The sequence below is a fragment of the Podarcis pityusensis genome (genome assembly GCF_964106645.2).
Source record: "Podarcis pityusensis genome assembly, chromosome: 1".
NCBI classification, from domain to species: Eukaryota; Metazoa; Chordata; class Lepidosauria; order Squamata; family Lacertidae; genus Podarcis; species Podarcis pityusensis.
In genome coordinates, this window is record NC_138028.1 from 67,215,120 (window position 1) to 67,227,965 (window position 12,846).

At 41.9% G+C, this 12,846-nt stretch overlaps 1 protein-coding gene across 12 annotated transcripts in view; it reads left to right on the forward strand.

The window, feature by feature from the left end:
• The window catches only part of PPFIBP2 (PPFIA binding protein 2), a 108,105-nt gene that overhangs the window by 70,067 nt on the left and 25,192 nt on the right, over window positions 1-12,846 (forward strand). For 11 of the 12 annotated variants that reach the window (XM_081011942.1, XM_081011945.1, XM_081011938.1 and 8 more), the window contains 5 exons: window positions 1,971-2,063; window positions 2,462-2,570; window positions 3,899-3,931; window positions 7,018-7,079; window positions 9,976-10,051. In XM_081011942.1, coding sequence (XP_080868068.1) covers window positions 1,971-2,063; window positions 2,462-2,570; window positions 3,899-3,931; window positions 7,018-7,079; window positions 9,976-10,051 — 373 coding nt within the window. The remainder of the gene's footprint in view (window positions 1-1,970; window positions 2,064-2,461; window positions 2,571-3,898; window positions 3,932-7,017; window positions 7,080-9,975; window positions 10,052-12,846) is intronic. The other variant, XM_081011944.1, reaches the window with a different exon arrangement.

Consider the following 12,846-nt stretch of genomic DNA (forward strand, 5'->3'; position numbering starts at 1 on the left):
ATCATCATAAATTTATATGCAGCCATTTTGGGTGGCTATAAGGGGAAAGAATTCAGAAAGTGTTCCACATAACTTCTCAATATAGTAAACCTGATTTTCTACAGCACCCAAGGGCAATAAAGGATTGTTACGTTTAGCAATTAGTGGTGTGTTTTTTTAATTGGAATAAGTTATTTAATATCTTTAATAGACAACTTGCATTTAGAACATTCCTGTTTTATATTAACACCCTATTAAAACAAACAAACCACCCCCTTCCCTCAGGGCCATGTAAATTTTTGGCTGCAGGCTTTCATTTAGGAAAATGAGCTTTGGATTGTCTTAAAATCATAGGCATATGATTTTTGCTTATTGTGTGCATTCTAAGAGGATCAAATGAAGGGGGAGAGGCATGGTGAATGCTCTGTCGTGTGTGTCTTTGTTTAAACCCCATAAATTTTGATTGCTTATCCTGCATAACAAGCACCTCAGTGAAGGCTTTCTGGAATTTATAGAACAAACCTTCGCTGTGTTTGATCAGAAACCACTTCACATGTCAGGCTGAAAGCTACTTTGGTTAAGCTGATGAAGTTGAACAGAAAAGGAATGACAGTGGTATGCCTAACATAAGCTCGTTTAAAGACTTACTAGCAGCTTGGTTTGTTCATGTTGCCGTGTTGTCTTCTGAATTTTGTAGAATCACATTTTGGAGATAAAGTAATACGTTTTTAATCAGTTCATGTTTGATTTAAAAAAAAATAAATAGAAAATTGTGGTGGCTTTCTCTTCTGTGCCATTACCTTCCTTTAAGTGTGTTCCAGATATTGGTTGCCCAACAATGACAGAAGAACACATCCTATGTTGTGAACCACCATGTAATCTTTGAATGAAGGGTGGTATACAGATTTAATAAATAATAATAGCCAGTCTGGAAGAGAGAGACCCAAAAGATTTCATCTGCAAGCACATCTAAACACAAAAGAACATGATGTGATTGTGGTTCCTGAGAAAAGTGCTGTTAAGAAAATAGTTCTGAACAGTTCAAGCAGTCGGAAATCTAGTTTCTGAACTGCGTTGAACTCCTATTCCGAAAGGGAAGGATATAAAAATCACTTGTGTGGTTCATCCATTTAACTAGCAGAGTCAGCTGCTCTGGAGAATTTTGTGTGTGTGCCACTCACTGATTCGAACTTGTATGCCAGATTTAAAGCAGTTCCTCAGATGACATAAAAATTGTCAGTGGTGTCTCAGAGACAGAGCATTGAAATGAGACAGTTAAAAAAACGAGACAATTAAAAGAAAGCAGCAGCAAAGCATGAAGCTTTTGATTCTATTGAAAGGCACCAACTTGCACCAAAGATGAAGGGGGCCTGGCGTTGCCTGCATGTAACATCATGTTCATGACATCACATTGTCGGGAGGAGGCTGAGTGCGCAGCACGGCTTCAATGGCTGGCGGCACCTCCTCTCTCGTGCTCAGCCTCCTTCCATGGCAGGAGGAGATGCTAGCCAATGAAGCTGCAACACGCTTAGCCTCCTCCGTCCCCTCAGCATTGGGGAGCAGACTCCCAAAGGATATAGGGGGCCCAAAACAGCTCAACCCCCATAAGCTAGTGTCCCTGACTCTCTTTATCACATAGGCAAATCTGATTGGCTATGTGGTTCTTTGGCATCATGCTGGCTACATGTTCTGTAGTTGATGCTGATGAAACATGCCTTCAAAACGTTGGTTTGCAAAGCCAGTTAAAACCATGGCTTCAAATCACTGTGATTAGTTAGACCTTTAAGATTGTTCTTTCCTTGACAGCTGTCTGGGGTTATTAGTAAAAGAGAGTTCATTTTAACAGACTACCAATTCAAGATTGCTCTCTATCAGCAGTCAGGCCTGGGGTAATTTTATTTTATTGAGATGGGTGCAGTCACTTGACAATTTCACCCACGTGTCCAGTTTCACGAGTAAATGTGTTTTCTCTCCCCCCTCCCCCTCTGCAGAACTTATTACAGGAACTAAAACACCTAAAAATTAAGGTTGAAGAGCTGGAAAATGAAAGGACCCAGTATGAATGGAAACTGAAAGCAACCAAAGTAAGCCACACAACCATTTCACATATTATGCAGAGACAACCCAAGTTTGTCATGCAGTGTAAACTCAAAAGAGGCCTGCAATTCCTTTAAAATGTCATGTGGTCCTAGACAAGTTTTCTCACCTCCCCAAAGGGAATATACTTGCATCCATCGTTTTGCTATGTTTCTGCGTTGGCTGGCAATAAAAGTTGTGGGTGTCAAGGAGCAAAGGGCAAGAGAAGATTTGGGTGCAGTGTGCAAAAAAAAAACAAAAAAAAAAACAGCATAAAAATGCTTTGTCTGAAGTTTTTGTGTTTCTAACATGCATTAGAGAAAATAATCTATAGTGGTTCTTTGTAATTAATTTTTTGGGATGAGATAGAGATGAAAAGAAAGCTAATGTTAATCTGTTCTTTCAGGCTGAAATCGCACAGCTTCAGGAACAGTTAGCTCTAAAAGACTCGGAGATTGAACGATTACAGAGTCAAATCTCGAGGACATCAGGAAATAATGAAATTGCAGAAAGAGGTAATGATGGGAGAATAGCAAAGTTGCTACCAAAATGTTTCGTCTTCAGTTCTGTTACTGTTATCCATTCTCAAATGGAGAATGGGGTATGGCTTATTACATTTAGGGGAAATATTTTCCAGGAAGTGTAAGTCCCAAAGAGATTGTTTTGTAATCCTCTGTTTGTGGACTATTTTTTTCTCAGTTATCCAAAATGTGATTGCTCTTTTTATGAAAGTTTCTTTTAAAGCATTCCTAAATCGACACAGCAGTTTTATCCCTGTATCCTAATCTTATTATTATCTGTTATATAGTACATTTAAGCATACAGTCCTGTATACAATAAGTACTATAATCCACATAACCCATTTTACTGGAGGAGCGACGAGCTTTTAGCCTAGGTCACCCAGGTAGAAGTCCAAGAGTGGCTTTAATGTCAAACATATGGAGTCTGGATGTTGTTTTTTAATAATAAAAAACAGAGAATAAATCTTACCTTTCTCTCTATCTTTTTACTGTTCCCCTTCCCCTTGCTATTCTATCGATGTCAGGACTTCATAGGGCAATTCTATGCAGTGCTATGAATTTCAGCTCTGCAAGGGATTGCTTTCAATAAATGGTTAATATGAGTAGCAGGCTATACTGGTCAAATACGAACAGCTATTTGCAATGTGCAGCGTTTATTAAGGCTATCTCTTACCAAAGTGATGACTGAGCTTTGACAATCCAGTATGATAATCCTTCAGCCTACCATTTCATGTATGAATGGCTGGCTCTCTCTAGTAGAAATCAATCCATTTGTTATTTTGAGAACCTCTTTTTAGGTGAGATCCGTTCAAAGATGTATTGACACACATTAGATATTATGTTGTTTGTTTATATAGCCTTGAGCTTTGGTATTGGTTTCCATTGTTTGTAGTGTCTATGCATGTTTGGTATAATAGGGTTTGCATGTGTTACTATTTCTCTAACAGTAACTGGGGAATGTTAGCAAGCTTGTTTCCTGCTGAAGTCCAGTGATTCCAAAAGGAGGAAGGTTCAAATATTTGAGATGCCTTGGGTTGCCATTCTAAATACTCAGTAGTATTTATAAGCCCCATTAAACCTGATAGTGTTGAGTGAACGTACATTCGAAGATGTTTACTCTTAATGAGCCGAAAACGGACTTTGTTGCATTTCTTAACAACAAAGCTTTGTCACCCTCCTTGTCAACGTTTGAACACTGATAGAGATCAGCCGTCATCTCAAATTGTATCTTTTATTTCTGAATGCCTATTCTGATGAAATTGCATACATAATCTGTGTTCTTTCTGCATACCTTATTTGACTCTCTTCATTTCCCACCGTAGAGGAAGTGTATAGGCGAAGGCTAAAAGAAAAACGTAAGCCCTAAGATTTCGCTTTATTACTTTTCACACACAAATTATACCTAAAGTGCACTTCTGCAGCAATAATCATTCAATGTTGGCTCTGTAGTTGACTGCTGAATCGTAACATGCGGGATGAATATCTCATTGCTTACAGCAGACAGAATGGCTTTAATACAGTCAGATTTATTATCTCACACAAAATCTCCAATGTTGCGTAAGTGAACAGAAAATGGGCATTAAAGAGGCTCTGTCAAAGTTGGTGGACTCCAGTATAGACATTTGTATATTTAAAACCACAAAAGTATACAAAAGATGCATTCCTCATGCACAGCTTCTACCCCCCACCCTTTTGATTTTGAAAAGGGGGATTTTCTTCCAACCCTTCAAGACCTAGCATTTTAAATAGTTCCATCTTAATTGTGGATATACCTTCTTTTTGAAGAAGTCTTCATAAAAGTGAGAAAACCTTGACATAGCTCTTTTAAAAGTCTTTTTTCCTCCTTTAAATCTGACTGGGTGCTTGTGCCTTGCTTGTTGTTAAGTGTGGCTTTAAGAAAAGCAAAAACTGTGTCTGTCCATGCTACATCTATGTGGAAATGCCACTGCCTGCTAAAATATCATTAAAACACCTAACCCACTAATTGGATCGCTCCCATCACTAGATTTGCAGTAGAGCTGTGATAATCTAAACTTTATTTTTTTAAAAAAACAACAACTACTGAATACTAATTCTCCCCCTCCCTGTACTAATATTTTTGCAACACTATTCTTCTTTTCCTTGTGTGTCACATTGCCATCTTTGCAAATTATTGTTTTGAAATGTTACTATTTTAAAAGCCTAAGATTTGGGATAGTTTTGTTTAGAACACCTAGGAATGTGTGTTGCTAGGACAACTGCTGTAGTCAAATCAGTCCCTGCATTCTCAGTCAGCTGTATCTTCATCCCAAGCCAAAGACTGTTAGCTCTAAAGTTACTTCCATGTCTGCAGCGAACAAAAAACGATCTAATGAACGCGTACAAAACTTCAGCTTCTTCCCAGAAGTTTTTCTCTTTGAAGGGTACAACCTATTCACAAGGTATATATTCTTAATGGACAAATGCAGACAGTAACTCTTATATGAAGGCTTGAGAGCTGCTAACTAAAACTTACACTTTGCCTCTTGATGATAGTAGGGTATAAGGCAGTTATTAAGTGAGGCCCTAATTAAAAAGCATCTGCTACTGTTTGGTAAATGGCTTTAGCACGGACTAGGATTTCTTTTGCACTACAGTGGTACCTCGGGTTACATACGCTTCAGGTTACATATGCTTCAGGTTACAGACTCCGCTAACCCAGAAATAGTGCTTCAGGTTAAGAAGTTTGCTTCAGGAAGAGAACAGAAATTGTGCTCCGGCAGCGCAGCAGGAGCAGGAGACCCCATTAGCTAAAGTGGTGCTTCAGGTTAAGAACAGTTTCAGGTTAAGAACGGACCTCTAGAACGAATTAAGTACTTAACCCGAGGTACTACTGTACTTGGTACAGGGGTGTGGAGCCTGAGGCCCAGGGGCCAGATGTCGTCTTCCAGGTTCCTGTAACTGGCCCTGGAGACTCTCACTAATCCTGCCCTCCAGTGCTTTTGTGTGGCTGGAATGTATGCTTGAACTGTGATGATGCCTCCCGCTTGCCTAATTGGAGAAGTGTGTGAATGAGTGTGTGTGTGTGTGTGTGTGTGTAAGCTCCTGGCTTTTGAGTGACTGGAACGCAGCCTGTTGTACAAAGGTGAGAGTCTCTTTTGCTGCCTTTTGCCCACCCTTTGCACATCTTTGGTCCAAAAAAGTTTCCCCACCACTGGTTTCCTTCGCCATACAATGGAGATAGATGAATGCAAGTAGCAACAAAATCTGTATTCTACCATTCAATAGTTTTCAAGCCTCTGCATCCAATGCCTTATGCAATTTACTATTTTTGAAAGGTCCACAGTTTTATTTTAAATAATGAGATATGTGCAGAACACTTTGTTTTCTGTCAGAGGGTAATTACTTTGGCTTTGAAACTAGCCGTCTAGCTAGTTGTAGTGCTTCTTATTTTGCTAGAAGTGTTTATAAAACAACAGCTTTTGCACGCCATAGATTTTTTTTTTGTGCCTGAATAACAGCAGGTGCTTGAAGATGCTGGGCATTAAAGCATTGAATGTTTCAATCACAAAAACTTTAAAAATGACCATTCCGTTTAGTGGCTGTATTCGGATAGCACATTAAGCCATAACCCCTTGCATGCCTCAACAAACAGTGAGTCATTTCCACTGTGCCCCTTCCCTAGCACTTAAAATCATGGTTTGTTGGAAGAGAAACAAACCATGAGCACTGGTTAGAACACAACAGTAACCAAAGGTTTGTTGCTCCTGCTCATGATATGGAAGGAGTGTGTCAGGAGCGATTTCAGCAGCATTCACTAGAGCACTCCTTGTTCATGATAAGCCATGGTTTAGTTGGAGGCCAAGAAGAATCCATATTTTTAGCCGTCGGGAAATTAAAACATTATGTAACTTCCTTAATGTAGTGTGTCATGTCTGTTTTCCTTGAACATGCCATACCTGCGCATCAAGTAGGGGACCTTAGGAAATACCTAGTTTGTGTTGCAGTGGGAGGGTGGAACTGGCAAAAGAAACTGGCAGCTTGCACAAATTTCAGCTCTCGCATCTCTGCATCCAGCCCATTGTCGATCTGTGAATGTTACTGGTTTTTGTTTGCTTGTTTTTTAGGCACCCTGGAAGTGAGTGGAACTGAAGGGTGGCACATAACATTCTAAATGCATTTATTCAGGGAGGTTGTTTTTATCTCATTCCAAGAGACTTCTGCAGTGATGTAGAAAGATCTCACCTGATAAAAACATGTCACGGCAGAAAGTGCTTGCCCTGTGGTGACAAGAGCTACCACATCGCATAATTTAAGCAGAGGCACAGAGATGTAAGGCACTGGCACAGTTTTTTGTTTTGCTTTGAAAGCATTGTTACGATTGCACATCTGATATAACATTACCATTTGTATGCTATAACGGCAGGTACCAATGTATGTGTATTTTCACCTCCTTTATTTCCTTCTGAAACATTTCTTTTAGATCAAGAGGTCCAGTGTTTGAAAGTAGGAATGGAATCATTGTTGGCTGCAAATCAAGAAAAGGTAAGAAAAGTGCAACCGTTAAGTGGTGGTGTTGTTGTTGTTGTTTGTTGTATATGCCTCCTTTTCCCAGGCTAGGGCTCAAAGCAGCTTACAGATAAAAATGGGGAGGGGCAGAAAAAAACTAAAAACTGAGATGATCATCGTTTATAAATACATATATATGGGCAACTCCCCATTTACGTGAGAGTTACGTTCCAAGGCACCGTGCATTAAGTGAAATTGCACACATTTGAAACACCATTGGGAATGCCTGCAAACACCCTCTAAACCCTTGGAAACCCCTTTAAAAAACCAACAGCACTTACCAAACTCCACCACAATTGCTCCCTCCAAATCTCCTTGATGAAACTCTCCACAGGCCTCAACAGTTGGTGCAGGGTCTCCTGGGATTACACTTGCAAATGATTGTGGGATTGCTAGGCACTTTGTGTGCCTTTTTGCCCTTTCTGGGCTCTTTTAGGGACGCTTTTACCATTTTTAAAGTCCCTTTCAGGTTCGGCTCCATGCATATGCACGCAGTTACTTGTCAATTGGATGCGCGTAAATTATTGGTTGTTCCCTGTACATAAAGTAATCTATTTCATATCTATTTCATAATAACAACATCACAGCATGAACCCTTTGCTTTGATGGTCATGAGAACAGATCATACATTAGTGGCCAAAATGGTGGAAACGTTTTGGAGAATGTATTTCCGAGGTTTGATGGCTCGTAACACAAGATGACACCTGATTGGCTCTCTAAACACTATGCTTATTGGCTACATTCAAATGAAGGAAAGCTACTGCATATCAACCTAAGCAAATTGTAGTTCCTTTTTCTGGTTATTTGGCTAGAACTTTTGATAGAATACAGATAATGGAACAAACTTTGTTGCATTACATTCTTCATTAAATTATCTTTCCATTGAAAGGTATTCCTCCAATAAAGTGGTATTATGAGCCATCAAACCTCGGAAATACATTTTTTCTCAAAGGTATCCGCCATTTTGGCCACTAGTGTATACTCAACTTCCAAATGCATTTGCCCACCATCTTTTTCCAAGGAGCATAGCAAGCTGTCTTATTCTGAGCCAGGCCACAGATTCCGTCTAGCTCAGTGTGGTCTACACCAGGGATGGGGAAGATGTGGGCCTCCAAACGTTGGACTGTAGCCCCCATCAGCCCTACTCAGCATGACCAAATGTCAGGGATAAAAGAGCTGTAGCCCAACAATATCTGGAGGGACACAGGTTCCACTCCATCTCTGGCCTACACTGTTGAGCAGTGACTCTTCAGGATTTCAGATGGGACTCTTCCCTTGTCTTACCTGCAGATGCCAAGGACTGAGCCAGTGACCTTCTGCAGGCAAAGCACTTTCTCTGCTCCTGAGCTGTGGTCCCTCCACTGTGCAACAGCTCCTGCATTGTAGAGCTTGGCCAAAGTGCCCTCTCCCAACCCTGCTGCCCTGTTTGCAAAGAGCTCAACATCGGTGTTTTTAAAGGGACTGCAAATAGGGACGCCTTACTCAACCAGGGCTCCCCATTGTTGCTTGCATGCGGTTCCTTTTCCCCAAAGATAGTAGTTTGATTTTAAAATGTAAAATTATATTGATTAAAAAATAAACAACGGAAACAGCAATGTTACAAGTATTCTTTTTGTCCCCTTCCATGGAATATATCTGATTGTTCCTGGTGCTTTTACTGGGGAAGGTATTGGATTGTGAGAGGTGTTTTATTCAATTCCCAGCAGTGAGTAAATTGTCCTTCATATCGTGTCTGTCCATTATGGAAAGCTGTAACTAGTTTAAACTGTAGGCCTAGGTGCCCTGAACTTTCCTATGACTCACACTTTCTTGTCACACCTATTTTCATGAAGGAAGTGCCATGGGGAGAATTTAATCATAAGATAGCCTTGACCCCTCTCAACTTTCCATCACTGGAAATGACCTCAAGCAGGTGGTGTCCCATGACTGGGGAGAAAAATGATTGCTGGACTCCATTAACAGGGTGCCAATATACAGGCAGGCTGTCCCTGCTGATAATATTTCCTAAAGCGCAGAGTGGAGGTGTGTGGGGCCATTGCCGCCACCCCCGATATGATTGACATCAGGATGATTTCGACAAAATGAGGCAAGGGTATGCCTGCAACATGTAACAAGCTAAATATGATAAAAGCATTTATTTATTTGCGCTATTTATAGCCCACTGTACATTGAATATTTTCATTCCAAGAGCAGGGACAAAGAAATAAAAGGAAACGGAGAAAACCCACAATATATAAAAAAAATCACAAAATCATATAAAGGCATCCAATAAACAACAAACTAACTGTTTCGTCATAATGTGAAAGCAAGACTACAATAACAACAAATTATATTTCCCCCAAAGAAACCCATAAGAAAAACAGATTAAGCAACCAGTGAGTGGTCTTTGCAACAGTTCCCATCCCATTTTTCACTAATAGCATTCCACTCATTCCCGCTCTGTCTTACACTAGCCCCTGTGTGCGTCAATAGACTCTCACTCTGTGACAACAGTCCTGAGGATTGTTCCCAATCCTGAGGAAACCCACTGGCCTCAAGGTCTGTAAGGCTGCCAGGTACAGACATGGAGGTGGATTTGATGACCTCCTTCACCTCTTTTTTTCTTACCTGCCAGCACAAAAAGCATTCGGGGACCTCAAGGTCCACACTTATGTGTGACTACAGTAGAAATATGTGATAAGAGGGACAGATTCCAGGTTCAGCTTTCTTTCTCTTTTCTTGAGCAAATCATCATACAGCAAGTCTCAGGGCTGCAGGGACTAGGAAAGTCTCATGGGCCTCACCTTATTCCCAGTATATGTAGATTCCTGTATATTGAAATCCTGACACCATTCAAATCTGTCTGTTTTACTTCTCTTCGCTTCCTTTTCAGGACCGCCGAATAGAAGAGTTAACTGTATTGCTAAGTCAGTACCGAAGAGTGAAAGAGATCATGATAGCAGTACAAGGTATGATTGGTGGATATACATCAGGTGGAAGAGCTTCCAAAACTTTATGAGGCAATTCTAACAAAGAGTTTTAATTTTAATATTCAGAAAAGGGTCGTGAGGGGAAACTGACAGAACAGCCCTTGAAAGGCAGAAAGCTGGTTTGTGTGACACAGTAATCCAAACTATGCCTTAGTGAAACTCTGAATATGTGGGCTCCAGTAGAAGAATTTCCAGCTGCTTTGTTCCTTTATGGTCCTTTTTGCTGACATGCCTTGACATGACAAGGTTTGACTTAGCATGTTGTCCAAACTAGGACTCACAATTAAGCTCACTGACCAGTAGCTGCAAGTGTCCAAGATACATTCCTGTGGTTGTGAACCATAATGTACACAGTTTCTTCGTCACCATTCTTATGTTCCCCAACAAGGTTCTTTCCTCTCTCCATTTCTCTTCCAAGGTGCTAAGGCGGTTAGTTAATGGTGATGCTTTGCTTGATTTATTGTAGCTTTTAATAGGTGCCAATTCTTAAGCATAGAATAACTTTATAATTAGGCCTTTTGGAGTAGTTACTACATGAAAAGTTTCCACATTAAGTATTTGTTAGCATATAGAGTAAATAGATCTTGGGTATTTAACCACCAATGTTCGACTTCATTCCAGTCACTTCTTTAGGATAAGCAAATATCCAAGTGTTTCATTCCATAGAATCTTGAGTGGGATTGACCTGCCACAACAGCACACGTAAACTTGAGAAGTGGGGCTGCATGGAATGTTTTATCCAAGGGATGATGAACTCATGTGGGGCTACCGTATTTTTCGCCCTATAGGACGCACTTTTTCCCCTCCAAAAATGAAGGGGAAATGTGTGTGTGTCCTATGGGGCGAATGCAGGCTTTCGCTGAAGCCTGGAGAGCCCCACCGCCAGCCCCACAAGCTCGGGGAACAGCGGGGAGGCGCAGCGCGCCTTTCCCACTGCCCCCCGACTTGGTTAGAAGGCTGGCGGGGGGGAGAAGCCTGCTCCTCCCCGTCGCCAGCCCCGCAAACTCGGGGGACAGCAGGAGAGGCGAAGCGTGCCTTTCCCGCTGTCCCCCGACTTGGTTAGAAGGCTGGCGGGGGGGAGAAGCCTACTCCTCCCCGTCTCCAGCCTCGCAAACTCAGGGGACAGCGGGAGGTGCAGCCCGACTTGGTTAGAAGGCTGGCGGAGGGCTTCGCCTTCCTCCAGCCCCGCAAGCTCCCAGAGTGATGCCAAAGCTGCACGCAGCTTCGGCATCGCTCTGGGTCCCGTTCTGGGGGCTGGGGGAGGGGGAAGCTCGGGCTTCCCCCACCCCAGCCCCGCGCCTGGGGGGGGAAAAATAATTTCCCCCCCTTTATTCCCCCCCCCCCCCCAGAATCTAGGTGCGTCCTATGGGCCGGTGCGTCGTATAGGGTGAAAAATACGGTATGTCCCTCCCCTTTGTCTGTGATTAATACAGCTTGGCTCTGCCTTTTGAGACATACAGTTATCGTTATCAGCATGTGTTTGTGGAAGCCCTCTGCCTTTTGGGGGAGTCAAAGAATGGTGTTCCTTGATGCTTTTATAACACAAAATTCATTGACATTAAGAACAGAGTTCTTGGACTAGTCAATGTTCAGAGACGCTTGTTGTTGTTTAGTCGTTTAGTCATGTCCAACTCTTTGTGACCCCATGGACCAGAGCATGCCAGGCAGTCCTGTCTTCCACTGCCTCCCGCAGTTTGGTCAGACTCACGCTGGTAGCTTCGAGAACACTGTCTAACCATCTCGTCCTCTGTCGTCCCCTTCTCCTTGTGCCCTCCATCTTTCCCAACATCAGGGTCTTTTCCAGGGAGTCTTCTCTTCTCATGAGGTGGCCAAAGTATTGGAGTCGCAGCTTCAGGATCTGTCCTTCCAGTGAGCACTCAGGGCTGATTTCCTTAAGAATGGATAGGTTCGATCTTCTTGCAGTCCATGGGACTCTCAAGAGTCTCCTCCATCACCATAATTCAAAAGCTTCAATTCTTCGGCGATCAGCCTTCTTTATGTTCCAGCTCTCACTTCCATACATCTCTATGCACTGTCAAAATCAGTTCCAATACATGCAGCTGACAATAAAGCTTCTGTTCTAGTTACATATAGGACCAATGCATTGCTGTCATCACCTGGGAGAGCTTACCTGCTTGTAAATGTGGCAAACACAGAACAGCTGGCTACTGGAAACGGATCTGTATTTTTTGGAAGTCAGTTTGAGTAATCCTGGCTTCTAGTTCTTACTGGCAGTGTTAAGAAAGCTCTTGAGCATTCGGCCCATACCACATGTAACTTCCATGTATGGTCCTGAATACATTGTGTTTCTTTCTGGGAAACACACGGCAACAGCCTGTCCATCTTGACGACAGTCAGCAATACTGAGCAAGATGGAGGGGGTGGTCTAACTTGTTACAGTGCAACTGCCTGTCTTCCTAGGCTGGTGGTGTCACACACGTTCTCAGATCTTCATACTATTCGGCAAAGCAGATAGTGAAAGTTAATTTATTGTCTGCATTGTGAGCTGTTTATCCTTAATAAGTCATGCAAGTATTTTTTCATGTCCAAGAAGGAATAATTCATTTTTCTTGTTAAGAGACTTATTTCGAAAAGTTGCCTATGAAAGCATCTTCCCTTGCCTGACTAGACAGCCTCATGAAATGTTATACTTCCTGTCTGCATTTAGAATAACCCGGCCAAGAAGATAAGTGAATAAAATATATATAAAGCACAATGGGGTCCAGCATCCACTGAACATGCTTTTACATCCCCTACCCTACAAGGATCCTTTA